Here is a 25,791-nt window from a genome sequence, read left to right on the forward strand (position 1 = left end):
TGAAAAGTATGGCCTCTTGAGAGGTCACAAGGTTTTTTTATTATTTGATCTACTGACCTAGTTTTTTAAGCCATGTGACCCAGTTTCAAACTTGACCTAGATATCATCAAGGTGAACGCTCTGACCAATTTTTATGGAGATCCATACACAAGTATGGCCTCTAGAGAGGTCACAAGGTTTTTCTATTTTTAGACCTACTGACCTAGATTTTGATGGCACGTGACCCACTTTCAAACCTGACCTAGATATCATCAAGGTGAACGTTCTGACCAATTTTCATGAAGATCTCATGAAATATATGGCCTCTAGAGAGGTCACAAGGTTTTTCTATTTTTAGACCTACTGACCTAGTTTTTGACCGCACGTGACCCAGTTTCAAACTTGATCTAGATATCATCAAGATGAACATTCAGACCAACTTTCATATAGATCCCATGAAAAATATGGCCTCTAGAGAGGTCACAAGGTTTTTCTATTATTTGACCTACTGACCTAGTTTTTGATGGCATGTGACCAAGTTTCAAACTTGACCTAAATATCATCAAGGTGAACACTCTGACCAATTTTCATGAAGATCTTGTTAAATATATGGCCTCTAGAGAGGTCACAAGGTTTTTCTATTTTTAGACCTACTGACCTAGTTTTTGACGGCACGTGACCCAGTTTCGAACTTAACCTAGATATCATCAAGGTGAACATTCAGACAAATTTTCATGAAGATCTTGTGAAATATATGGCCTCTAGAGAGGTCACAAGGTTTTTCTATTTTTAGACCTACTGACCTAGTTTTGATGGCACGTGGCCCAGTTTCAAACTTGACCTAGATATCATCAAGGTGAACATTCTGATCAATTTTCATGAAGATCTTGTGAAATATATGGCCTCTAGAGAGGTCACAAGGTTTTTCTATTTTTAGACCTACTGACCTAGTTTTTGAAGGCACGTGACCCAGTTTCGAACTTGACCTAGATATCATCAAGATGAACATTCTGACCAACTTTCATAAAGATCCCATGAAAAATGTGACCTCTAGAGATGTCACAAGGAAAAGTTTACACACGCACGGACGACGGACGCTGCGCGATCACAAAAGCTCACCTTGTCACTTCGTGACAGGTGAGCTAAAAAACTGCTTCTGTTCCATAGTAAACAAGAGTTTGAACACAAAAATTACTTTTGTTAGAATTTTCACTAAAAATGCTAAAAACACAAATATATAAGTCAATCAAGATGACCAAGTCTGAGATTTTATTGAGGCAAACGTTCATAGTACCACTTTCAGAATGCTTGCAGTAAAACTGTTAATGACATAGAATGCAAGGCAACTGATGCCTGACGGGGATGATGTGCTAATGTGCTTTGGTGAGCTAAATGTTACTGTCAGATATGCCTTTGGGTGAGATTTAACAGTCTGACTACAATATCATATTTCTTGCAAAGGGTGTGGAAATCCTGACATTTTTCACTTGACCACAGATAAGTGAGACTTTTTACAGATTTTGTTAAAAATAACATAATTTAGTGTATTACAGTAACTGTGACAAAAAATTAATTGTTAACACTTTTGCTTGTATACAAGGCTGAAGACGGTGCTGGGGGACATTCAACAGATAGAATAGAATACAATGCCCAAAACACAGTACATGTATGTACAAAGCCATGTGAATTCAGAAAATCAATACTCTTGAAACTTTCTTACTGGTTTTGAATCATTCTCACGATCTATTGGTTCTGTTAATTTTTGTTTCTGCCTGACTATTGACTCCCCATTTTCCCTTTGGCTCAATTCTGTCAGCCTTTGGAATTTTTATAACAAATTTGTCCAAAATTTTGTCAAAACTATTTACCTTTCCAGTTTCTATTCGCTGAGTTACCGTGAGAAAAATCATGCGAGACTGAGAACAAGAGCAAATGAGAATGCGGAAAGTGATGCTAAATTTAGATGCAAGAGTATGTTTTTTTTAAAAAACTACAGCAATCGAGAGGCCCTCGGCGGGTAAAAATGGGTTTCATAAGTTAAATTATTTACATCACTTTGTACTTGAAAATGTTTTCTTGTCCGCAGACAAATATTCAATGAACAAATACATTTGTCCGTTGGCAAAAAGTCCAGAGTCAGACAAGTCGGACATAGGAATTCCACACACACATGTCTTGAGTACCACTTTTCAGCTAACACCTTGTGTATGCATCATATCACATCAATGTAAAAAGTAGTTAGTTGCTTTATGTTAATTTAAATGTAGGGATGAATTGAAAAAAGCTATTTATACAACTTTTTGTCAAAGACTTATTTTTATACAATAATTAGTTCAATGTGTATATCAAGGGGCTTACAAGTTGTCTAAGGGCTCTGAGAGAAAGAAGAGAATACCATTTGTACTGACCTGGGTTTTAGCTTCTTCACTGCCTGGTTCCTGTGCCATAGATGCTGCGAGTGCACAATGTAAACAGTCAGCTGACTCTTCCCCATGGACATCATGATCTACATCCTGTCAAAATTAACCTAAATGTTACAATCTTGAAAACATATCTTTATACTTTCTAAAACATAGACAATATCAAATCTTAGATATGACACCTATCTGTTATTTATACTTACGTTAACAGACTCTTGATCTTGGCAATATGACATTACCTTTGTCATCCTTACATTTATCACCAATGCTTTACAGGCTCTTATTCTTAACTTCAACAAATCCTTTGTCATCCATAATTCACAAGCCTTACATGTAACTCAAACCTTCCTTATCCAACAAGCCTTATGTACTATGTGATATAACATTTGTAATCAACACAGCTACTATCCATGCTTTACAGTCTTATTCTTGCTGTATCACATACCTAGGGCTCAACCTAGGGGGAAACTTGATTGAAACAGTTGCTTTTGATCTCTGAACTTTGCTCAAATTTAATATAACAAGAGCTGTCGGAGGACAGCAATGCTCGACTATTCAACAGCCTTGTCAATTGAAAGAATACAAAAGTTGAAAAAGGGGCATAATTTTGTAAAATGCAAAGTAGAGGTATTGAACCTCTGTACTGCATGTCATATCATGACAGTGAACAAGAGTGTGAAGTTTCAATCCTTTCCAATTTGTGGATACTGAGATACCAGCTTACATACAAAAACTTAACCAAAAACTGCTAAGTCGAAAAAGGGGCATAATTTTGTAAAAATGCAAAGTAGAGTTATAGGACCTTCACAGTGCATGTAAGATCATGACAGTGAACAAGTGTGTGAAGTTTCAATCCATTCCAATTAGTGGATACTGAGATATCAGATTACATACAAAAATTTAACCAAAAACTGCTAAGTTGAAAAAGGGGCATAATTTTGAAGAAAAAAAAAGAGTAGAGTTATGGAACTTGCTTAGTGCATGTCAGATCATGACAGTGAACAAGTATGTGAAGTTTCAATCCATTCCAATTAGTGGATACTGAGATATCAGATTACATACAAAATTTAACCAAAAACTGCTAAGTCGAAAAAGGGGCATAATTTTGAAGAAGAAAAAAGAGAGTAGAGTTATGGAACTTGCTTAGTGAATGTCAGATCATGACAGTGAACAAGTATGTGAAGTTTCAATCCATTCCTATAAGTAACTACTGAGATACCAGCTTACATACAAAACCTTAACCAAAAATTTCTAAGTAGAAAAAGGGGTATAATTTTGTAAAAAAGCAAAATAGGGTTATGGAACCTGTGCAATGTAGGTCAGTTTATCACAGTGAATAAGTGTGTGAAGTTTCAATCCATTCCCACAAGTGGTTACTGAGATACACTCGAAACCCGTTATAACGCTACTCGATATACCGCGGTATTCGTTATAACGCGGTAGGTTCTTGGCTCCGGAATTTTCTTGGGTTAAAAAAAAAAAAATTTTTTTTTTTTTTTACCCCAGAAAATTCCGAGTCCGCGGATGTTTTTGATCATAACCAGCGTTAAAACTACATGTACCTGTACATTGTACTTTTACACCTTTGCCATGACAACTGTGTCAAAAATCAATAATTGTTTGCTGGCTTACTTGTTTGCGTATCGGCTTTGTTAAAAGTTTGAATACATGAAGACATGTGACAATTAGGCAATCAGTACCGTGTCAAAAATAGATTGTTTGCATAACAAGCGTGTAAAATTGGTCAGTCAACTATCAAACCGATTAAGTTTGCACCAATTAAGCGGATGACATGAACACTTGAGTGAATAAAAAATCGAACAACATGCCCAGTTTTGTAATAAAATGCAGCCGTTCACCATTCTCAGTTCATCGGAATTTGCGAAGATTCGACACTTTGAAAGCCATATTGAGAATGTTCTCCCTTTTTAATATCGTATATATACGACGGCGATTTAACAATTTTCTATCTTATTTATCGATTTTCTTCATGTATTCAAAATTAAATTTTTTAAGACTGTCCATGGTTTATTCTCTTTTAGTTACATAAACCCCAAGTGCAATTGCATTGCGTATGTAATTCTCATGACCGCGCAGTCCTCACACAGCGTTATACATGTTTACTTCCGGGATAAACAATTCTAACTTTCTTTTAGAATCACGACAAAATGAGAAGATGACATAGCGTTATAATTCTTTTAATGTATTTTTCAGTAGCATTTAAGGTAAATAAATGTCCCGTTTATACGATTCTTATTTCTTATTAACATAAAACAGCGTCCAAAATACATTACCGGTGGGTGGGGTATTGCATTTACCGCTGATACGATCAACCCGCGTTATAAATTTAACCCCGCTAGATCCGCGGGTCTCGAACCTTGGACCCCGATGATAGCGTTATAACGGGGTCCCAGTGTACCAGCTTACATACAAAACCTTAACCAAAAATTTCTAAGTCGAAAAAGGAGCATAATTTTGTAAAAAAGCAAAATAGAGTTATGGAACCTGTGCAATGTAAGTCAGTTTATCACAGTGAATAAGTGTGTGAAGTTTCAATCCATTCCCACAAGTGGTTACTGAGATACCAGCTTACATACAAAACCTTAACCAAATCGGGACGCGGGCGCGGACGCAGACGACGACGCATGGGCGAGTCCAACAGCTCTACTATTCTATGAATAGTCGAGCTAAAAAGGAAATCCAAGGTTCCCATAATAGTTTATCCATACTGATAACTGTTGACAATTTGCAAGTGTGTTAATATAATCTGAACAAATACCTCTTGCATTCTGATGGCATAATCTAAGTCTACTTCCATTTATTAGAGATTTATGTCAAAACTGTAAAAATGAATCAAACTATCTAATACATCCAAGGCATGGTAGACTAGGTTAAGTTTCTTACATAGAGCTTTAAGTTTTTCCTGATGTGTGAATGTAAAAAGTAAGCTTTGTAAACAAATTGTTGATTAATCTGACAATGCTACAGAAATATTTTGCCTCCACACTTTTGGAAAGCTTCAGGAAAGACAAATAAGCATTTTAAAAATTCTAATGTAATACTAACCAATTGCAGACTGATTTTTGTTACTCATTCTATATGAATGTATATACACTTCTAATTTCCAAAATTTACTTTTCATTTTTACTCAAAGGTGATACAGCCAGATTTTGCAAACATAGCTTTAGATCAAAACCATAATGCACTGAATATGATGTAACTAAGAAAATGAATGGTCACATCAGTAATTTTTATCAGAAATAAGCAAATTTTAGCCTTTTTATCAATCTGTCACTGTCTTCAAATTCACAAGCTTGTGTGGAATTGTAACTGTTCACTGAAAAGAATCCCAACTTTTTCCAGAAATCTCTCCATTTCTTCTTAAATCAGCATAAGGCTCAAAAAGTTTGACATAGCTTGAACCCCGATACCCTTCTTGATTGACACATCTTTTACTCGAGCATTAAAAATTCTGTTCCATGGAGTACAACATACCCTTTGTGATTAACACATCAGTTAGTCATGCTTTTAAGACTCAGATCCTTGAACGTGACTGTAATCCATGTATCTGTGATGCCTTACAAACTTGGGCCCTTGAAGTGTGACATCACCTCATTCCATTTTTTTTTATACCACAACCCTTACAGTACCTCCACCATTTTGATAAAGCTTGATGGAAACAGTTACCTTAGATTTTTCTGGACTGCTGTTGGGTGTATTTCTTGGACTGTGGGGACTATGAGAGGACCTTGATCTCTCTACAGGACCTGCAGACTGTATCCGTCTTGTGGTTAGGTCTAATTTCAGATCAAGCTTCTCCTTGAGTAGAGATGTCATGGGACGAGGGGTAAATTCAACTGGCTGGAACTAATGGAAACATGTCCGTTAATTATTTTAACAAAATGAGTATGGGAATGAATTTAGATTTTATAAAGAAAAATGTACATTTCCCTGATCAAAAATATCTTTAAAATATTAAAAGTTCCTACAACCAACACAGGAGTCCTACAGAATGATGTATAACTTATACCTAGTTCTTACTCCTGAAAAATACTTTTATTGACTTGGTGGACCAAACAGTATATAAAAACTGTAACATAATTTGGTTTTAGTATATTAACTTGGTTTATAACCTTGTTTTTCAGGGAATTAGTGGAATATTAGTGATATAAATCTGGTATTTTCACAGAGAAAGTAATAATTACTGTTGCTGATGAATTTGCTGAAATTTAGTTAAACATGAAATAAAAAGAAGACATATTTTTTTCCAGTGTAAGATCATACTGTCTATCGTTCGTGAACATGAACAACATATCTTACATTTTCATTTGTGGCTATGATACTTGTGAAAATATTGTATCTGGTGTTCATTTGGTTAAAGATATTTTGATCTTACACAGAAACATAGAAATATCCTCTATATTCTACATAAATGATAAATGCACTGCATAAAATACTTTCAATGACTAGTAAGTCAATACTTCATACAAAAGTATGTATACACTAACTGCTGTTTTTTTGGTGGTGTATTCGTCTGCCATGGGGTTCAGTCCCCCAGGTGAGAAAATCAGTGGGGTAGAAGTATCTCTCCCCGGAGTCGTCAAGGGATAATTCGTGTGACCATGTAATGTCTCTTCCGGTGAATTTGGCCGCAACACCTGATCAGCGGCTAGATTGGCACGTCTGTTTAGTTCCTTGCGTAGATCTTCTATAGTGTGTATTGTAAACCTGAAGTCAAGTTTATGTGACAAGGTAAGGAAACAAAGAAAACACAACATGTAAAGGCCCTTAACCTAGCAACAAAATATTCACTAAGATTTTTTACTACAAACAAAATTAAGCAGAAGATACTTAATCTAATTTATATATGAATCAACTTGGTTTCCATTTAAATGGAAGCGACATAACAGTCTAATATTGAAGTGAATGTTCTTTAGACGCGGCTACAAAACCTGAAAGTTTCACCAATATAACACCAAAAACCCTCTATCCTTCGCCCTGAAAATCATAAGAACTACAGTATGTATGGATAATCAGTCCACATTTTATTACTTATAACAATTATCTATAAATGAAGAACAGAATTCTGTTAATTTATAACCAGATTTAAGAAATCAAAAACAGCATAATTATGAAACAGAATAGGCTACTTTGCTATAGCTACGAGATGACTAGAGTGATGGAACCAGTACTAGGTGTATTTTTATGTTGAATGTTTCTCTACAAGGAAATTAAATCAATGCCGACTTTTATTTTGGTGCTTTTATTCATAACCCACCTGCCTTGAATCATCAAAACATTGGTAGAAAATAACTTATTCTTATTATTTTTGGGAAAAATTTGATAAATTTGATTCCATTTAAGTATATAGAACAAGAAACTACTTTTGAAAAAGTTCATGGTCCACCTCACCCACCTTCATTTGAATGGACATGGTAACTGATATGTAATATCTGAGTTTGTTTGGTCAAATCAATCTATCAATGACAAACACTGGACATGAAATATAGATGGATTCAATAAAGGGAGATAATTCAAACAGGGGTAAAATTTATGCAAATTTACAAGACTTACACCAAAAGCACATGAATTACTATAATTACAACACATTCAGAGTGATTATAACACAATATTATTAAGTATAAAATCCTATAATACCTGAAGGAAAACCCAAATATCTGCTAAAAACAAAGATAGGATAATAAGATAATTCAGATATAACTGGAAACCAAAAATAATACTTGAGAAAACAGGTGAACCCAACTACTGTCTCGAACATATGTTACCATTTGCATCTAAATATAAAATGTCGAGGTTCCATGAGGGGCAGGACTGATGAAAACAGCAGCCCCTTAGTGACAGGTTGGATTATGGGATAGCGCCTCCGAATGCTGCAAACATATACATATCAATACACTCTATAAACAAGTACAATACATACATGCAATAAACAAATGATAGGTAGGCTCTGTTTTAACATGCTTTGTACTTCTGCACTAGACATTGCTTTAAAAAATCATGCAAATTTTCACTTAAATGGAAAGGTGAATTGATAGATCTGCAAATATCCAGGCACATTAGCACAACAAGGTTTGTTGAAGGCCAGACAAATTCAAATTCCACTGGGTAAAAAAAAATACAGAGCAAATAAAAATGATCCCTAATTGATCTTAGATCTCACAGTGTGACCTTTACCATGAACTGACAGGACTAGAGGTTGTCTCATTATGATTAACATTTGTAACATGTAACCAAAAAATCCCTAAAGTGGGTAAAATGGTACAATGCAGACACCATATTGTGGCAGATGGACAGAAAGACAACCAACCTCACCAACAGTCTCCTTAAAAAATGGGGGGTGGGGGGAGAGATCATAATTTTTAACTGGATTGTGCATGTTACATGTATAAGCAAGATTGGCACATTTTTTGTTTGTTTTTTTTTTAAAGAAAATTTCTTCTTGACCCATTGTTTAAATTTTAACTGTAGCACATGGTCAAACAGCTTTAATTTAAATCTGATAGCAAGACCTTTTATCAATATACATGTACAACTAACAAAAACTGCTGTTTCAAAAACACTTTTAATTTCAGTTGTAATTGTAATTCAATGAGGGATATAAATTATTCTTCTTCTACATATAGTATTATATAACTGAAATATCACTGGATAATCCTGGTGTAAAACAAGTTTTTATTTAAATATATAGTATAAACATGCATTACACAAGACTGTGAAAAGGAAGTGAATTCTGTAAATAATTAAGTGAATTTGTGATAATTGTTTAAGAAATATACTTAGTAATTCTACATAGGTTCCTATAGAGAGAGTCTGAAAAGATGCAGTATAGCTTTGTTAAATAATACAGAAAATAAAGAAAAATATGTAATTAGAATTGAAGAAGAACACTTAAAAGCATGACATGTCCAAGTTCAAGGTTACTCATTAAAACTAATTGCAAGAGCACTGCTTGCAGATGCCAATGCTCATCTGACAGGGGTCTGAAATAAGGCAAAATGCAAAATAAGAGTTATGGTTCTTGGCCTTTTTACTAGTCTAACCCAGTGATGATAAACACATGTATAAAGTTTCAATGCTTCAGTTCTTAAAGTAGTAAAAACAAGATGTGTGTTCATAGGACACAGCTGCTCACTGCCCAACCCCTCTTTCTGTCACCATATATGGCTTTATGACTCTTAGGTCAAATATTTTTTAAGGTAAATGCAATATCTTTAAGCAGTTTTTGTGTATTTTTAAATAAGTCAAGGACCATAACTCTGGTCTTGCTGAAATGTGTTTGTGTACAACTTCACATCCTATAATGTTTCATAATTTTATGTCGAACACTTTGAAATACATGCAACATAAACTTTTAGGCCCTTTTACGCATAAGTTTTGACTATGTCAAGGGCCAGAACTCTGGCATGACTATGTGAAATTCCAATTAAAATACCAGATGCACAACTTCACATGCTGAATGAATATTCAGTAAAGTTTGATGACTCTGAGTCAAAAAACTTTTTGAGATATTCACAACACAAATAGGACAGATGGCCATGAGTCCCCACCCAAACCCAATTTTTTTCTTTTTTGGTGGGGGGGGGGGGGGGGGGGGGGCATAAAAAGTTGACATAAACCAAAAAAAAAACAAAAAACCCCGAGATATTTTTAGCAAATGAACAAGATCTTTACACACAACCCACCTGTCCTATACATATTTTACCGTTCTGTTTCATAGAATTGGATACTTAAAATATTCTGAAAGAGTTGCCCCCCTTTAAAAATGAATGTCATTTGTAAAGAAATAAAAGTAAACAATTGTCAAAAATGATGTTTAACCTAGTTATGTAAAGTTTAGGCACTAAGACATTGTTGCAAATGCATCAAAATGAAGACATGTAACAGCTTTTTAAAAATGGTGAGCTTTTAAAGGCATTGAACTGTCCAGAAGTGTGGCCCCTTCATGCAGTCCCTTTCCGGAATTCAATACATATATGAGTACACTGACAATGGTTTTGTAAAGTAATATAAATGCTTTATATGCTGTATAATTTTCATGTAAAACAATTCTTTCTTTCTATGATTTGGTGATGTTTGAATTTTTTTCTCCGAAACATGGACCTAAGTCTTAAAGCATTGAAGAATTGTGGACTTAACATTGTAAGAACTGTCAATTTTCTTAGTACAAAGAGGACAATAACTCTGACAATACAAATGTGAGTCAAAGCAATCGCTTTAAAGAAAACAAGAGGACCATGATGGTCCTGAATCGCTCACCTCTTCCCACATGACCCAGTTTTGAGTATGACGTTGTTTTTTCTCACAAGGTTTTCTATTATTTGACCTACTGACCTAGTTTTTGAAGGCACGTGACCCACTTTTGAACGTGACCTAGATATCATCAAGATGAACATTCTGACCAATTTTCATGAAGATCTCATGAAATATATGGCCTCTAGAGAGGTCACAAGGTTTTTCTATTTTTAGACCTATTGACCTAGTTTTTGACCGCACATGACCCTGTTTCAAAAATGACCTAGATATCATCAAGATGAACATTCAGACCAATTTTCATACAGATCCCATGAAAATGGCCTTTAGAGAGGTCACAAGGTTTTTCTATTATTTGACCTACTGACCTAGTTTTTGATGGCACGTGATCCACTTTAGAACTTGATCTAGATATCATCAAGATGAACATTCAGACCAACTTTCATACAGATCACAAGAAAAATATGGCCTCTAGAGAGGTCACAAGGTTTTTCTATTATTTGACCTACTGACCTAGTTTTTGACCGCACGTGACCCAGTTTCGAACTTGACCTAGATATCATCAAGATGAACATTCAGACTAGCTTTCATACAGATCCCATGAAAAATATGGCCTTTAGAGAGGTCACAAGGTTTTTCTATTATTTGACCTAGTGACCTAGTTTTTGATGGCACGTGACCCAGTTTCAAACTTGACCTAGATATCATCAAGCTGAACGTTCCGACCAATTTTCATGAAGATCTTGTGAAATATATGGCCTCTAGAGAGGTCACAAGGTTTCTCTATTTTTAGACCTACTGACCTAGTTTTTGACGGCACGTGACCCAGTTTCAAAGCTGACCTAGATATCATCAAGGTGAACATTCTGACCAATTTTCATGAAGATCTTGTGAAATATACGGCCTCTAGAGAGGTCACAAAGTTTTTCTATTTTTAGACCTACTGACCTAGTTTTTGAAGGCACGTGACCCAGTTTCAAACTTGACCTAGATATCATCAAGTGAACATTCGACCAACTTTCATAAAGATCCCATGAAAAATGGACCTCTAGAGTGGTCACAAGCATATTTACGACGCATGACGCAGTTGGACGGACGACGTGAACTGACTACGATCACAAAAGTCACCTTGTCACATTTGTGACAGGTGAGCTAAAATAAGGCCATATTAACACAGGTAATCCTCCCACGGCATATTATAACTGAAGCCTAAGTTCCTGCAATTAGTGTCTGAAAAGTATAATTTTGGAAACTTTGAAGAACCATTAATAGTTGTGGTCCGCACAGGGTTTTAAAATGTGGAAGAAAGAATAAGTCTTGTGGTGAGCGTGGTTTACTGCTAAATTTTATTAATTTCATGACAGTATAGCTAGAGTTTTTCTATATGCACTGAAAAGAAGGAATGGAAAGCAACAGGAACAAGAGTGCCAGAATGTCACAATACATGTCTGTCACAGCAAATTCTTTACTCTACGGCTGTATTTGCAAATGGAAATTTAATTTATGTGGTTGTTAGTAATCATTGTAAGTCATTTTTGTTTTTCTAAGTCCACAAAATAGCTCCTTACCAGTAGAGATACCTTAAAATACACTAAAATTGGAAAGTAACATCTAAAATAAAAATGGCCTAGAGAGGTACAAGGTTTCATTTTGACTTGACCTGTTGGCGGACCCAGTTTCACTAACCTAGATTATCAAGTGAGTTCGTAATTGAAGATTGTGAATAAGCTCTAGAGGCACAAGGTTTTCTATTTTTAGACTACGACCTAGTTTTTGAGGCATACCGTTTCAAAGTTGACTAGTATCTAAGGGAATTCGCATTTCTGAAGATTGTGAAATATAGCTCTAGAAGGTCACAGGTTTTTATTTTTAGACTACGACTAGTTTGAAGGCCGTGACCAGTTATGACTAATATCATAAGTTGACATTGCACTCTTAAGATCCATGAAAATGTGACCTTAGATGGTCACAAGCAAAGTTTTGGCGCGGCCGCATGGAGGAGACGACACGCGTCAAAAGCTCTGTCTTGTGAGTGAGACAAGGCCAATTCAATGGCTAATCCCCCGGGCTTTATAGAGGCTAAAGTTCCTGGCAAGTTAGTGTCTGAAAGTAATTTGGAAGCTTTGAGACTTGTGTGTCCATGGGGTTAAAGATGTGGAAGAAAGAAAAGTCAGTGGTGAGGGTACTGCTAAATTTATTAATTTTCATGAAGTGTATGTGTTTTTTATTGGTACTGTAAAAGAGGAATGGAGTAACGGAACAGTGCAAATAAATAAGCTGTCACAGCAAATTTCTTTATCTAGCTGCTTTGAAAAAATGGAAGTGAAGCAAAGGAACAGAGGCCAGAAGTAAAATGTGTCAAGCAATTCCTCAAATTGGGCGTTTTGCAATGGATGTTGTACCACAGAAAAGTGGTCTTGTTTTTTACCTATGGTCAATTATAAAAATGTTACAATGTAAGTTATTTATAGTAACAACTAAGGGAAGTTAATTTAAAAAAAAAAAAAAAAAAAAAAAAATTGTAAGTCCACACAAAAATCTTTACCAGGTAGAGATTGGTCAAAATACACCTCAAAATTGGATGTAGCGTGCATGTTGTACTACAGAAAAGTGGTCTCGATTTTTCCCTACGACTGGTAATGAAAAAGTTACAATAAAAGCTATCTAAAGTAACAACAAAGGGAAGTAATTCTAAAAAAGGGAACTGCGCATGACACTCTGTCTCATGATGGTGTATAATTGTGCCAAGTTACATCAAAATCCCTCCATGCATGAAAAAGAAATGCTTCGGACAAAGTCATTCTTGTATCTGACCTTTGGCCTCTAAGTGTGACCTTGACCTTAGACCTAGGGACCTGGATCTTGCGCATGACACTCCGTCTCGTGGTGGTGAACATTTGTGCCAAGTTATATCAAAATCCCTCTATGCATGATGAAGAAATGCTCCGGACAAGGTTTTCATTCTTGTATCCCTTGACCTCTAAGTGTGACCTTGACCTTAGACCTAGTTCTTGCACATGACACTGCGCCTCGTGGTGGTGAACATTTATGCCAAGATATATCAAAATCCCTCCATGCATGAAGAAGATATGCTGCGGACAAATTTTTTTAAGAAAATATGATAAAGGGGAATAACTCAAAAAATAAGCAAGGTAGAGTTATTGTTCTTGCACATTGCACATCCTTGCAATGTGTTCTATCAGTGTATGAAGTTTGAAGGAATCCCTCCAGTACTTCTGGAGTTATGCTCCGGACAAAGATCGTTGCGGACGGACGGACGCACACACGCACGGAGAGCATTTCTAATATCCCCTTCGCCTTTGGCGGGGGGATAAAAAAAAAAAAAAAAAAATTGCAAGTCCACACAAAAATCTTTATCAGGTAGAGATTGGTCAAAATACACCTCAAAATTGGATATAGCATGCATGTTGTACTAGAGAAAAGTGGTCTCGGGTTTTCCCTACGACTAATAATGAAAAAGTTACAATAAAAGCTATTTAAAATAAACAAAGGGAAGTAATTCTAAAGAAGGGAACTGCGCATGACACTTCGTCTCATGATGGTGTATAATTGTGCCAAGTTACATCAAAATCCCTCCATGCATGAAAAAGAAATGCTTCGGATAAAGTCATTCTTGTATCTGACCTTTAGCCTCTAAGTGTGACCTTGACCTTTGACCTGGATCTTGCGCATGACACTCCGTCTCGTGGTGGTGAACATTTGTGCCAAGTTATATCAAAATCCCTCTATGCATGAAGAAAGGCTCCGGACAAGGTTTTCATTCTTGTATCCTTTGACCTCTAAGTGTGACCTTGACCTTAGACCTAGGGAACTGGATCTTGCGCATGACACTCTGCCTTGAGGTGGTAAACATTTGTGCAAAGATATATCAAAATCTCTCCATGCATGAAGAAGATATGCTCCGGACAAATTTATTTAAGAAAATATGATAAAGGGGAATAACTCAAAAAATAGGCAAGGTAGAGTTATTGTTCTTGCACACTGCACTTCCTCCCAATGTGTTCTATCAGTGTATGAAGTCTGAAGAAAATCCCTCCAGTACTTTTGGGGTTATGCTCCGGACAAAATGTTTTAAGAAAATATGATAAAGGGGAATGACTCAAAAAATAGGCAAGGTAGAGTTATTGTTCTTGCACACTGCACTTCCTCCCAATGTGTTCTATCAGTGTATGAAGTTTGAAGAAAATCCCTCCAGTACTTTTGGAGTTATGTTCCGGACAAAATTTTTTAAGAAAATATGATAAAGGGGAATAACTCAAAAAATAGCCAAGGTAGAGTTATTGTTCTTGTACACTGCACTTCCTCCTAATGTGTTCTATCAGTGTATGAAGTTTGAAGAAAATCCCTCCAGTACTTTTGGAGTTATGCTCCAGACAAAATTTTTTAAGAAAATATGATAAAGGGGAATAACTCAAAAAATAAGCAAGGTAGAGTTATTGTTCTTGCACAATGCACTTCCCCCCAATGTGTTCTATCAGTGTATGAAGTTTGAAGAAAATCCCTCCAGTACTTTTGGAGTTATGCTACGGACAAAGATCGTTGCGGACGGACGGACGGACGGAGAGCATTTCTAATATCCCCTTCGCCTTTGGCGGGGGGATAAACAAGGCAGTCTGAAAGACAGCTATATCCCCCCGCCTGTTATGGATAGTGAAAGGGTTTATGGTATTGGGTGGAACCATTAAACAATCAAGTTGTGACCTTGACCTTAAGCTGGCAAGAGTAAATTTTGAATTATGCACATTGTCTTGATAAGGGGAATATTACAGCCAAGTCCTATCAAAATCCTTCAAGGGGTTTAGGAGATACACAGCGGACACAAAATGGAAAGCTCAAACCTTTGACCTTGAGTTGTGACCTTGACCTTGAGCTGACATGGCTGACTCATGGGTTCTGCACATCATCTTGATGAGGTGATCATTTGATCCAAGTTTCAAGAAAATCCTACAAGGGGTTTAGGAGATACAGAGCGGACATGAATAGTTATGGACGGACGGACAGACGGACGGAGACCATTCCTATAACCCCCCATCACTCGTGGCAGGGGATTAATTAAGACCTAAACAAATATCTTAACCAAAGCCTATGTCCAAAATACAATACCTCCTTGACTTTTCGTAAAGCTAAAGTCACTTTTAACACCATTTTCTCTTTTACTCTATTTAGTAAGATGTGGTGTTGTTATTGATTAATTAATGACAAGGATTAATTTGACTGAAAAATGAATAAGGGTAGCATTGGATGAAGAAAATTTAAGAATAAGTAAATGGAAGGGAGATAACTACAGTAAAATGTGAGGTTAGTTTTAGGAGTTGTTTACCTTGAAGCAACATTACTGTATGCTAGAAATTCCTGAAGCATGCTGTAAACATTGAAAGCTCTTATACTATACACTGTAACAGCCCACTGGCAGTAAAACTTGAGGAGGAGCTTGGAGTATGTCTATTTATCAACTACTTATCTCTACAGTGACACACACCCTGACAATGCTTTATCCACTACATGGTTCCCACATAGTACCAGAAAAATCCTACATTTATTTTTGAATAAGTTGTAACTGCAAATTTAATCCATCGTGTTTTAAAATACAAGAGCCCCAAATGGGCCTAAGTCCCTCATCTTAGGAGAACATTTTCTGTTCCTAGCTCTCGTACCTCCTGCCTGCAATCAAGTAGAAACATCTGAGTAATTTTTTTCTTTTCTTTGTAAATGAAAATTTTAGATGTCTTCTGTTGTAACGAACATTTTCCATTTTTTTTTTTTCTTTTTTATTTTTGTTTAATACTAATTAACAAGACCTATCCTCCCTATCTCCTCCTCAATATCTTAAGCATTCTAGAAATATATAAATATTATGTCTCAGTATGAAACCATTGTGTTCTCTGCTTATTTTACACACAGTCACTGTAATTTTGCAACAACATAATACACATTGATCATAGATTTATATCTGGAAAGACATAAAACAACAACATTACAAGAAAACCATGGTGGCCCTAGATTGCTCACCAGAGTTTCAAAGCTGAACTAGGTAACAGCTTCAGTATTCAACCAAAATTAATTTGAAAACTGGCCTGCAGATTCAGAAGAGAAGATTTCAAACTTTTCTAGAGACTTACAGGAAAAACTAGCCCCATTCCCACTATACATGCTTTTCTGAAAAATCAAGTCAACTTCAACAGTTTTAGCACAGGGTCATGGTACTCACCCAAGGAACACATCCATGATTTTTTTTTCAAAATCAGACCAGTCTTTAGGAAGTGATGGCATTTAAAGATTTGTCTATTTCTTGCTCAGGCAGCCATGTTTTCTTACAAATCAGAACAATTGGAATAACTTGAACACTCTTGGCACAATTTGTTTGAAATTATTTTAAAATTTGGAAAGCAGTGTCTGACAATTTTCTTATAAAGTTTCCACTATATATATAGGAATAAGTGACTATGTCCTAGCAGCCATATTATTTTGGCAATTCAGATTAATCTAAAATATTTTGGCAGCGGCTGAGGGTCACCTAACACACATTTGTGTGAAGTTATTTCGAAAATCTTCTTGTCAGAAATTGCTTTTTTTTTTGTTTCCACTAAATTTAGGGAAAAGTGACATTGCCCTCAAGTGGCTATGATTTTGAATAACCAGAAAACTTCAAACAATCTTTGTATGACAACAGAATATTTATAAAATTATTTCAAAATCCAGTCAGTAGTTAAGGAGATATTTTTTGAAGTTTTTTCTATTTTTAACTTTGGCAGCCACATTTTTTTTTAAGAATCAGAATAATTTTAACAATGTTTGAACAGTCACCCAAGAAACATTTGTTTTAATTAATTTAAAAACTAGAGCTGCTTTTGAGAAAAGTGCATGTCTCCAACAACTGCCTAATCATCTGAATAGTAGTATATGAGTCAACCATGCACCAAGACCTCAACTGCCTTATCAGACTTTGAGTGCTTTGATTATAAAAAAAAAACAAGTTTCAAGGGCCATAATTCCGAAGTGCCTGGGCCAATTTGGCTAGTTATCGAACTTGGCCGAGGACTTATTGGCAAACACATTTTGTTCAAGTCTGGTGAAGATCAGATGAGAAATGTTCGACTTAGAGTGCGGACAAGATTTCTGACAGACAGACATACAGACAGACACATAGACAGGAGTAAATCAATATGTCTCCCACACCACTGTGTGGTGGGAGACATAATTAGGCCAGCTTTGCGACAAATACAATTAGTTCAAACAATATTAGAAAAGTGACACCAAAGGAACATTTCTGTTGTTTTTTTTTCAAATCTAGCCAAAAGACAAGATTTTTTAAAGTTCCCAATACACACAGGGAAAAGTGACCATGCCCTCTAGTATATCAATATTTTTTGACAAATTAGAATAATTTGAACAACCAAAGAATATTTCTACATGTATTTTGAATTCTGGCCAATGGTTTCTGACAAGATTTTTTTAAGTTCCCACTATAAATATACGTGAAACAAATGTGGTCATGACCTCTGGGGGGGTCAATGTTTTTTTGTTTTTTTTTAATAAATCAGAATCTGAAAAACTTGGCTGACGGTCATACAAGGAAAATATCTGAAAAATCATTTCAAAATCGGGGCAGCTGAATGCATGGTCACCTAAGAAACATTTCTATTAAGTTATTCCGAAATCTAGTCAATGGTTTCAGACAAGAATATTTTAAAAGTTTTTCCTTTCAGTTGCCATAACAACCAGCATTTATGGACTTTTTTAAACAAAATTAGAAGAGGACCAACTAAACCATTAATTTCAAGTTTCATCAACTCTGTCTGATGGTTTAAGAGGGTATAACTTCTGAAGAAAATGTAGATGCGGACAGACAAAGGAAGTGGACGGTGAGTGATCACAATAGCTAACCTTGAGCACACTGTGCTCTGGTGAGCTATACACAGTGCTCTGTGGTAACTTTTTTCCAAGTGCTTTATAATAAAGGTATACAATGGAACAGTTATAATTCCTGACGATACAAAAAATAAACTATGCTTTTCAAACTGGAGGAAATACACTAAAGAGTTTAAAGCATAGGTATAAAAATGATAAAATTCTGAATATATTATCAAGCAAAACCACATTCTAAATACTCATGTCAATTTTCCAAATCTTATAAATGAAAAGATTATACAGAAAAAAACATTGGCAGGGGAAATATTACAATCAGCAAAAATCCTATATAAAGCAGGAATCACACTGCAACTTACTTGTCCCCTATAGATCCTCGGGGTTTCCAAAAGTTCAGTTCTAGATCAAAGTCAAACTGATCCATGTTCACATATGTGTAATGATCTTCACTTTCACGTAGTTTACTCTCCATGGCACCATTAGCAACTAAAATACACAACATGTAAAATCATATATGTATAATGGAAACTATTCTCTGTGACACAATCAGCACTTACAGTAAAACAAATATATCAAATGTGTAATGCTACCTCACAGAATTTATTTCCTACTATATCGTTAGCAATCAAAAAATGTAAAAGCTATCCTCAGTGAGCAATATAGACCAGGATTGTAATGGATGCATAGCAATAGCAATATTACTTTTTTCACTTTCAAACACTTTACATAACTTTTTTCTATCAGTATTTTCTTTCACTGGCCTTTATCTGACAGACTTACATACTGGACTTTCTCTGATACTTTTAGATGCTGGACTTTCTCTGGCACACTTAGATACAGGACTTTATCTAACATACTTACAAACAGGACTTTCTTTAATACACCATGTCAATGGACTGTCTCTAACACTTAAGACACTGGACTTTCTACGTTCTTGTGTTTCGTTTCGACAAGATCAGTGTTTGTTATATGGATTCAAGATAAAATTGTCTTAAACGTTGTCGTTTTTGACATACGCACTGTGATAATTATTTAAATTAGTTGAATAAGCATTTGACAATAGTATCATGTAAACATGGTGTGCTACGTAACACCAGTTGCTAGTTAAGCTATTATGCCGTTTCTGTAATTCAGTAAATCTTCACTAGACAATGTAATACGTAATTGTATGTATAGTGATTTAGTACCATACAACCTTCTCCGTTTAAATGTTTTGTATATCAATGTATTATTTGTCTCGCCATTACATGTATATTGATTGTAATCCTCATGGGCCTTTTGGCCTAATGGAATATTTGAAATAAACTTATCAAACTTATCTATGGCACAGTAAGACACCAGACTTCAACACTTTTAGATGCTGACTTTCTCTGGAACACATACAGCACTGGATTCCCTCTAGCACATATCTAGACAATGGACTTTCTCTGACCCTCAGGCACAGGAATTTTTCTGAAACATCTGAACACTGGATTTTCCCTTTCCCTGTCACACTTAGACTCTGGACTTCTTTTAGCACTTTTATAACTGGAAAGCACACTTACACAATGGGCCCATATTCATCAGTGTTCAGTCTGAAACTCAAGACTTAAGAACAGAAAATATTCAATCCTCCAGGGCTTTCTCTGCACTTAGAGGCATTGGACATTCTCTGATACAATTCTACACTGGACTTTCCTTGACATACTCACACACTTGTCTTTCTAAAACCCTTAAAGAAACTGGACTTTTTCTGGCATACTTACATACTGAAATTTCGCTGATATTTAAGAGGTTGGACTTTCTCTGGCACACTTAAGATATTGGACTTTTTCTGACACATGTAGACATCAGACTTTCTTTGGCACAATTAGACACTGGCGTTTCTCAAGCACCCATAAATATTGGCATTGCTCTTGCACACTTTGGACACTAGGTTTTTTCTGACACATTTAAACTTAACATTTTGGGCATTCCTAGTACTCTCGGGTATATCACCCAACTTCAATGTAATGATGGGTAAGAGACAATACAGACCACTGAAGTGTGTGATGGATTATACCAGTTTCTCCTACGAATGTTCCACAATGGATATGTAGTTAACTGGTCATGATCTTGGCAAGAAATTTGTATATATATATATATATATATATATATATATATATATATATATATATATATATATATTTATTTTTTTTTTTTTTTTTTTTTTTTTTTTTTTTAAATTTTTTGGCTGACAAAAGTATTCCAAAACAGTGACTTGAAAAGTATTTTTACTGGAATTATAAGGATTAATTTCTATATTTTCTGAGATTCAAGTATTCAAGCTACATTCAATTTGCTAGCACAGTTCAGGAATTTGCAAATCATATTCTGTCATTCAGTTTACACTAACTCAGAAAAAGAACAATTTCATTTCTTTTTGTGTCTAAATTTGAGACTTGGTACATCAATGAAGATGGACCCAACACCTATTTGAAGAAGCTGGTACCTGGCACTGAATCCATAGCAACATGAGCAACAAATGGCTGTGGTAACCCTATCACTTTACCAAGCGTCTGAAATAAATCACAATTATCTCAATAAAATGTTAGTGCTCCAATTTCAAATTGGATTTGAATTTCAAATGTTTCTCCAATGGTTGCATTAAGATAAGGCAATGAAGTGCAGTTTACAATTCAATTTCTCTTATATGAATGAGTGTGTATAAGTAAAAACATGCATTTTAAGCTGTTTTCTTGGCATGTTAAAGGTAACATAAATTACACATAAATTGTATGTATGATAGTTAAAATGTACAAAAAGATACATTTCTTGATAATTTTACAAGATTCAGAATGTACTTTAATACTTTTTTTCAGTTAAGAGATATGCAATGTTTTTACCTGTGGTCCAAGAAGTAAAAAGTCACCAAGACCTGAAGGAAAAGGGAAAAACTTTGCAAGAATTTCATAACAAATCACACAGAACTGACAGTGTTGGTGCAGGTCAATATATAAATTTGTAAACTATGAAAAATATTGTATTGCATAAAAAGTTGTTAATCCAGATTTTTTTTAAAACCTTAAATAATACATACAACTTCATTTTTAAGATTTTCTATAAATGAACAGGCATAAACAATCACTCTTCTTTCAGATAACTGGGCTATTATTGGTATTTTCAAATACCCTGAAATATAAGTTAAAGTTTCTTACCATATTAAGTTTCAGACTTAAAAATCAACAACTTCTATAAGAAATGCTTATTACAGAAGACTTTAAAGTTAGTTGGCAAAATTTTTCTGTACTGAAGAAATGTTTCGTGTAATTCTGCACTTAAGAATGACACGTTACATACGTGGGAAGTGTTTCCTGTTTTTCTCAGCCTGTCTTCTTGCACTGAGTACTGTTGGTGGGTCCAGATTTGGACTTGTTATACCTTTAGCATGGAAGTCGGCTGCATCTACTGGTGACCTTGCACTCTTCATTGGTATGGATTTGGTTGCCTAGAAAATAGATCTACATACATCACCTTCATGTAAAGGACCATCTATTTAACATATTAAGATACAACAGTCTCCATTCTATAAAACATTAATATTAATATTCATTATCGTGGATGAAAATGGAAACATTGCAATGCATAATGATCATTAAAGTTGAAAGCCCTTTTCCAAAAAACAGTCTTTCCAAATGATGGTTCTTTTTTGTGTGATATCTCACATACACACCAAAAGCTCACTGACTGCTTCAATAGCCTAGTGTGGGAGGTCAAAGTGTTTGCTCACTGGCCATGTCATACAAAGATGTGAAAATTGGTGTGTGTGTTTTTTTATTTCACATACGCGTTGTTTTGGCTATCTCACATACACACAACTAATGTTCAATGTTTTTTTTAGATATCTCACTTTTACACCAGTACTACATGGTTTTGTTACTTCTGTTTCATTAAAAATAAAATGTCAATGTGTAAAAGCAAACCTATAATAGAATATGCTTTTTACAGTTTGTGAGCACAGTGCTTGACCATCTTGACTTGTTTTCAAGGATGCAGCATGATTTTTTGTAGATCCTACTTTTATAATGTTTTTCAGTTATAGTGTGATATATTAACCACTTCTTTAAACCTCAGTATCTAACTTCTTCTCCCCACTCCCAATAAACACTGGTATAACATACAGTAATGACTTGGTCCTCTGCAGAAAGTGTTTGTCTTTTATTTGTCAGATTTAATGACTGCTCCTGCACCTTCTGAAGTAAAAAATCTGACAGTTCCTCATACAGTTTCTTCACATCTCCCTGCAAAATAAACACCATATATTATGACCACTAAATATAGCATATTTATTGTAACAAACTAATTTATAATACTGCCAAAATAGGTGTTATGGCCACGTGAATGTATAGTAGTTGGTTAACAATATCCATTTTGTAATTACAAAATTTGAAGGTCATATTAGTTGAATAATGCATACATAAAATTAACCTTTAATTCTAAGTAAAACGGGGCATAATTCATGAAAAATTGGTGCCAGAGTTATGGACCTTGTGTCATATGATGTGGGTGATAAGGTGGAACAACTATTTTAAGTTTGAATCAAATCCATTCAGTAATAACTGAGTAGAGTGAAAGTGCACAAAGCTTTAACCTGAAATTGTAGTAAAAAGGGGGGGTAATTCATGAAATGCTGCAATGGTGGCCCAAGAGTGTATGGAACATATTTAGTTTGAAATCTCATATAGATTGAGTCATGGTGTGATGATGTTGAACAACTATTTTACAGTTTTGACTCAATACCAGTATTAACGCTCATAACTATGAGATATGTATTAAAAGAAGTGCACCAAAAGACTTACCTGGAATTCTTAAGTTAAGGTAAAGCGGGGTGTTTTAATTATTTGAACAATTAACTGGTGCAAGACTTCATGCACCATGGTGTACTATCATGTGGAGTTCATTATCGGGATGAGATTGCCAAAACTATTTATATATAGTACCCCCCCCCTAATGCCAATACACATGATGACCATTGTAAGTAATAATGTGTCAAGGGGTGAAGAGTGCCACAAGTTTACTATAATTTAAGTAAAAAAGAGGATAATTTCATGAAACTATGGGCAAATTTATTTTTAAAAAGTGGCTGATATGCCCTGCACAACTATGTTTGGTTTGAATAAATCCATTTGTAATAATGGGATAGAGAAAGTGACCAAAGCTTTACTAATTTATATAGTAAAAAGGGAAAATCATGAAATAACTCGGGCAAATTTTTTTTAATAGAATAACGTGTATGGAACAACTATTTAAGTTGAAGTAACTCAGTATCACTAAGTGTGAAAGTGATCAAAATTTCAAGTCAATGGGATAAGGAGAGATGGTAGCCCCAATTGTGTCTACGGACAGACAACCTGAAACCAGTATACCCCCCCTTACAACTTTGTTGTCGGGGGGTACAAAAAGAAAGTGCATCAAAACTTTAACCAAAGTGCTGATGTGGAAGGACGCAGACGCCAGGTCGAGTAGGATAGCTCTCCATTCTTCGTATAGTCGAGCTAAAAATGCAGTAATCAAGTGTATGAAGTTTCATTGCAATCCCTTTTAAAATACGGAAACGTTTTGCTCCACAAACATTCTGCATCAGAGTGACCTACCACATTACCAATCAGTTAAACAACCTACTGTAAAAAGACTGCTATAAATTTGAATAAACTTATTTTGTGGAGGTAAAGCGATCCAGTTTTAGCGAGAGCTTCAGCAAAGAAAATATTTAAACAGAACCGAACATAACTTTATTTCAGTAACTTATACATATACGTTATCTCATTACATACATACTATTTTATATACAATAATTCCACGGTAAACATAAGCAGTCTATCACTGATATCACTTCAACATTACACTTTTACTATAACTTTATAGAAATTATAAATAGTAGACCTACCCCAGAGCTTTCAATAGTTTGTGACAAACTGCTGACTTTTTCTTTAATCATATGGTCACCTGTTGCAGTGACTACTAGATTCACGACACCTACAACATAAAATTATTTTACTGACAAATATCTGTTACTGTATAATAACAGTACTGATTATATGTCAAAGAATTACAAACTTCATTAAATCTTAGCACATCTTACACTTACTGCCAAGTGCTGAAGACAAAAGAAAACTTTTCCTCTATTATCAATCATCCTAATTGTGCAATTTTGACCTAGACTTACACTACAACAGATACTCAGTATAAAACCCCATATCTTCTATATTACAGACACTTATATAAATATTGTTAAATATGGGTGCTAATATTGGTATATAAGATATATACCACTTATTTTTATGAATTATTGGAATACTGCTGTGAATTATATCTGGTATTTTCACAGTGTAATATAGTTTTCACAGGTGAAAAACTATAAATGGGTAAAATTTAGTAAAAGCATAAAATGAAAAGAAAGTCTATGTAATTTATATGCAAGATCAAAATATTTTTCAATCCTAACCATGTCATATTACATATTCACTTATGGTTACGCCTCTCGTGAAAACATTGTATCTGGTGTTCTGTTGGTGAAACAATTACATAATTCAATCTAACACTGAAACAAGCCAAAATCCTCTACATATTGTATAAGGATCACTGCTTCCTTTACCTTCAGGTTGTAGTTTTAGTTACTTTTTCTTCAATTTCAGAAGTTTACTTTTCTACTGTTCCTGAGGAGGGGGAAATCATTGTAATTGCAAAATACATGTAAAGAGAAACAAGGACAACTATTTAACATGATCATGGACACTATCACGAAGTTTTCTTACATATGACCAACTTGTAGTCAAATAAGTTGCTTAACGAAAACTAGAAGAAAGAAGACAGAGATATATACAGAGTTCATGAATGTAATTGTGTGCAATATTTTTTACAATAGGAGTGCTAAGACATAAACATATGTGTGCCGATGTTAACAACAGTTCTACACTATATATGTGTGTTTTAGATATGAGGCATTTGTAACAAAGAGCAACAAGCAGTGCTGAAGACGAAAGATGAAATGTGAGTGATACTGTGACAACATGGTATACAAAGAAATAGAAAGAATTAAAGTCACTACAATATATATCAACTGTAGCTATTTTTGCAGGGATATTAAGCTGAAATCTACATAACAACATGATCTGATAACAACATGATCTGATAATGTAAGTACAATGTACCAATTTACACATGCACATACTAACAGTTGGCAAAACAAGCTCGTAGAATTCTGGACTACACTAAG

General features: G+C 34.9%; 1 protein-coding gene across 8 annotated transcripts in view; it reads right to left on the bottom strand.

Annotated features, from left to right (window-relative positions):
- Window positions 1–25,791, bottom strand: part of LOC123525858 (uncharacterized) — a 145,948-nt gene that overhangs the window by 43,392 nt on the left and 76,765 nt on the right. For 5 of the 8 annotated variants that reach the window (XM_053538084.1, XM_053538086.1, XM_053538085.1 and 2 more), the window contains 11 exons: window positions 24,463–24,551; window positions 22,697–22,816; window positions 21,876–22,023; window positions 21,422–21,453; window positions 21,028–21,094; window positions 18,917–19,043; window positions 16,012–16,053; window positions 8,186–8,290; window positions 6,908–7,127; window positions 6,087–6,266; window positions 2,388–2,492 (listed from right to left, as the gene is read on the bottom strand). In XM_053538084.1, coding sequence (XP_053394059.1) covers window positions 2,388–2,492; window positions 6,087–6,266; window positions 6,908–7,127; window positions 8,186–8,290; window positions 16,012–16,053; window positions 18,917–19,043; window positions 21,028–21,094; window positions 21,422–21,453; window positions 21,876–22,023; window positions 22,697–22,816; window positions 24,463–24,551 — 1,235 coding nt within the window. The remainder of the gene's footprint in view (window positions 1–2,387; window positions 2,493–6,086; window positions 6,267–6,907; window positions 7,128–8,185; window positions 8,291–16,011; window positions 16,054–18,916; window positions 19,044–21,027; window positions 21,095–21,421; window positions 21,454–21,875; window positions 22,024–22,696; window positions 22,817–24,462; window positions 24,552–25,791) is intronic. The other 3 variants (XM_053538088.1, XM_053538087.1, XM_053538089.1) reach the window with 2 other exon arrangements.

Source organism: Mercenaria mercenaria, chromosome 3 (assembly GCF_021730395.1).
Source record: "Mercenaria mercenaria strain notata chromosome 3, MADL_Memer_1, whole genome shotgun sequence".
NCBI classification, from domain to species: Eukaryota; Metazoa; Mollusca; class Bivalvia; order Venerida; family Veneridae; genus Mercenaria; species Mercenaria mercenaria.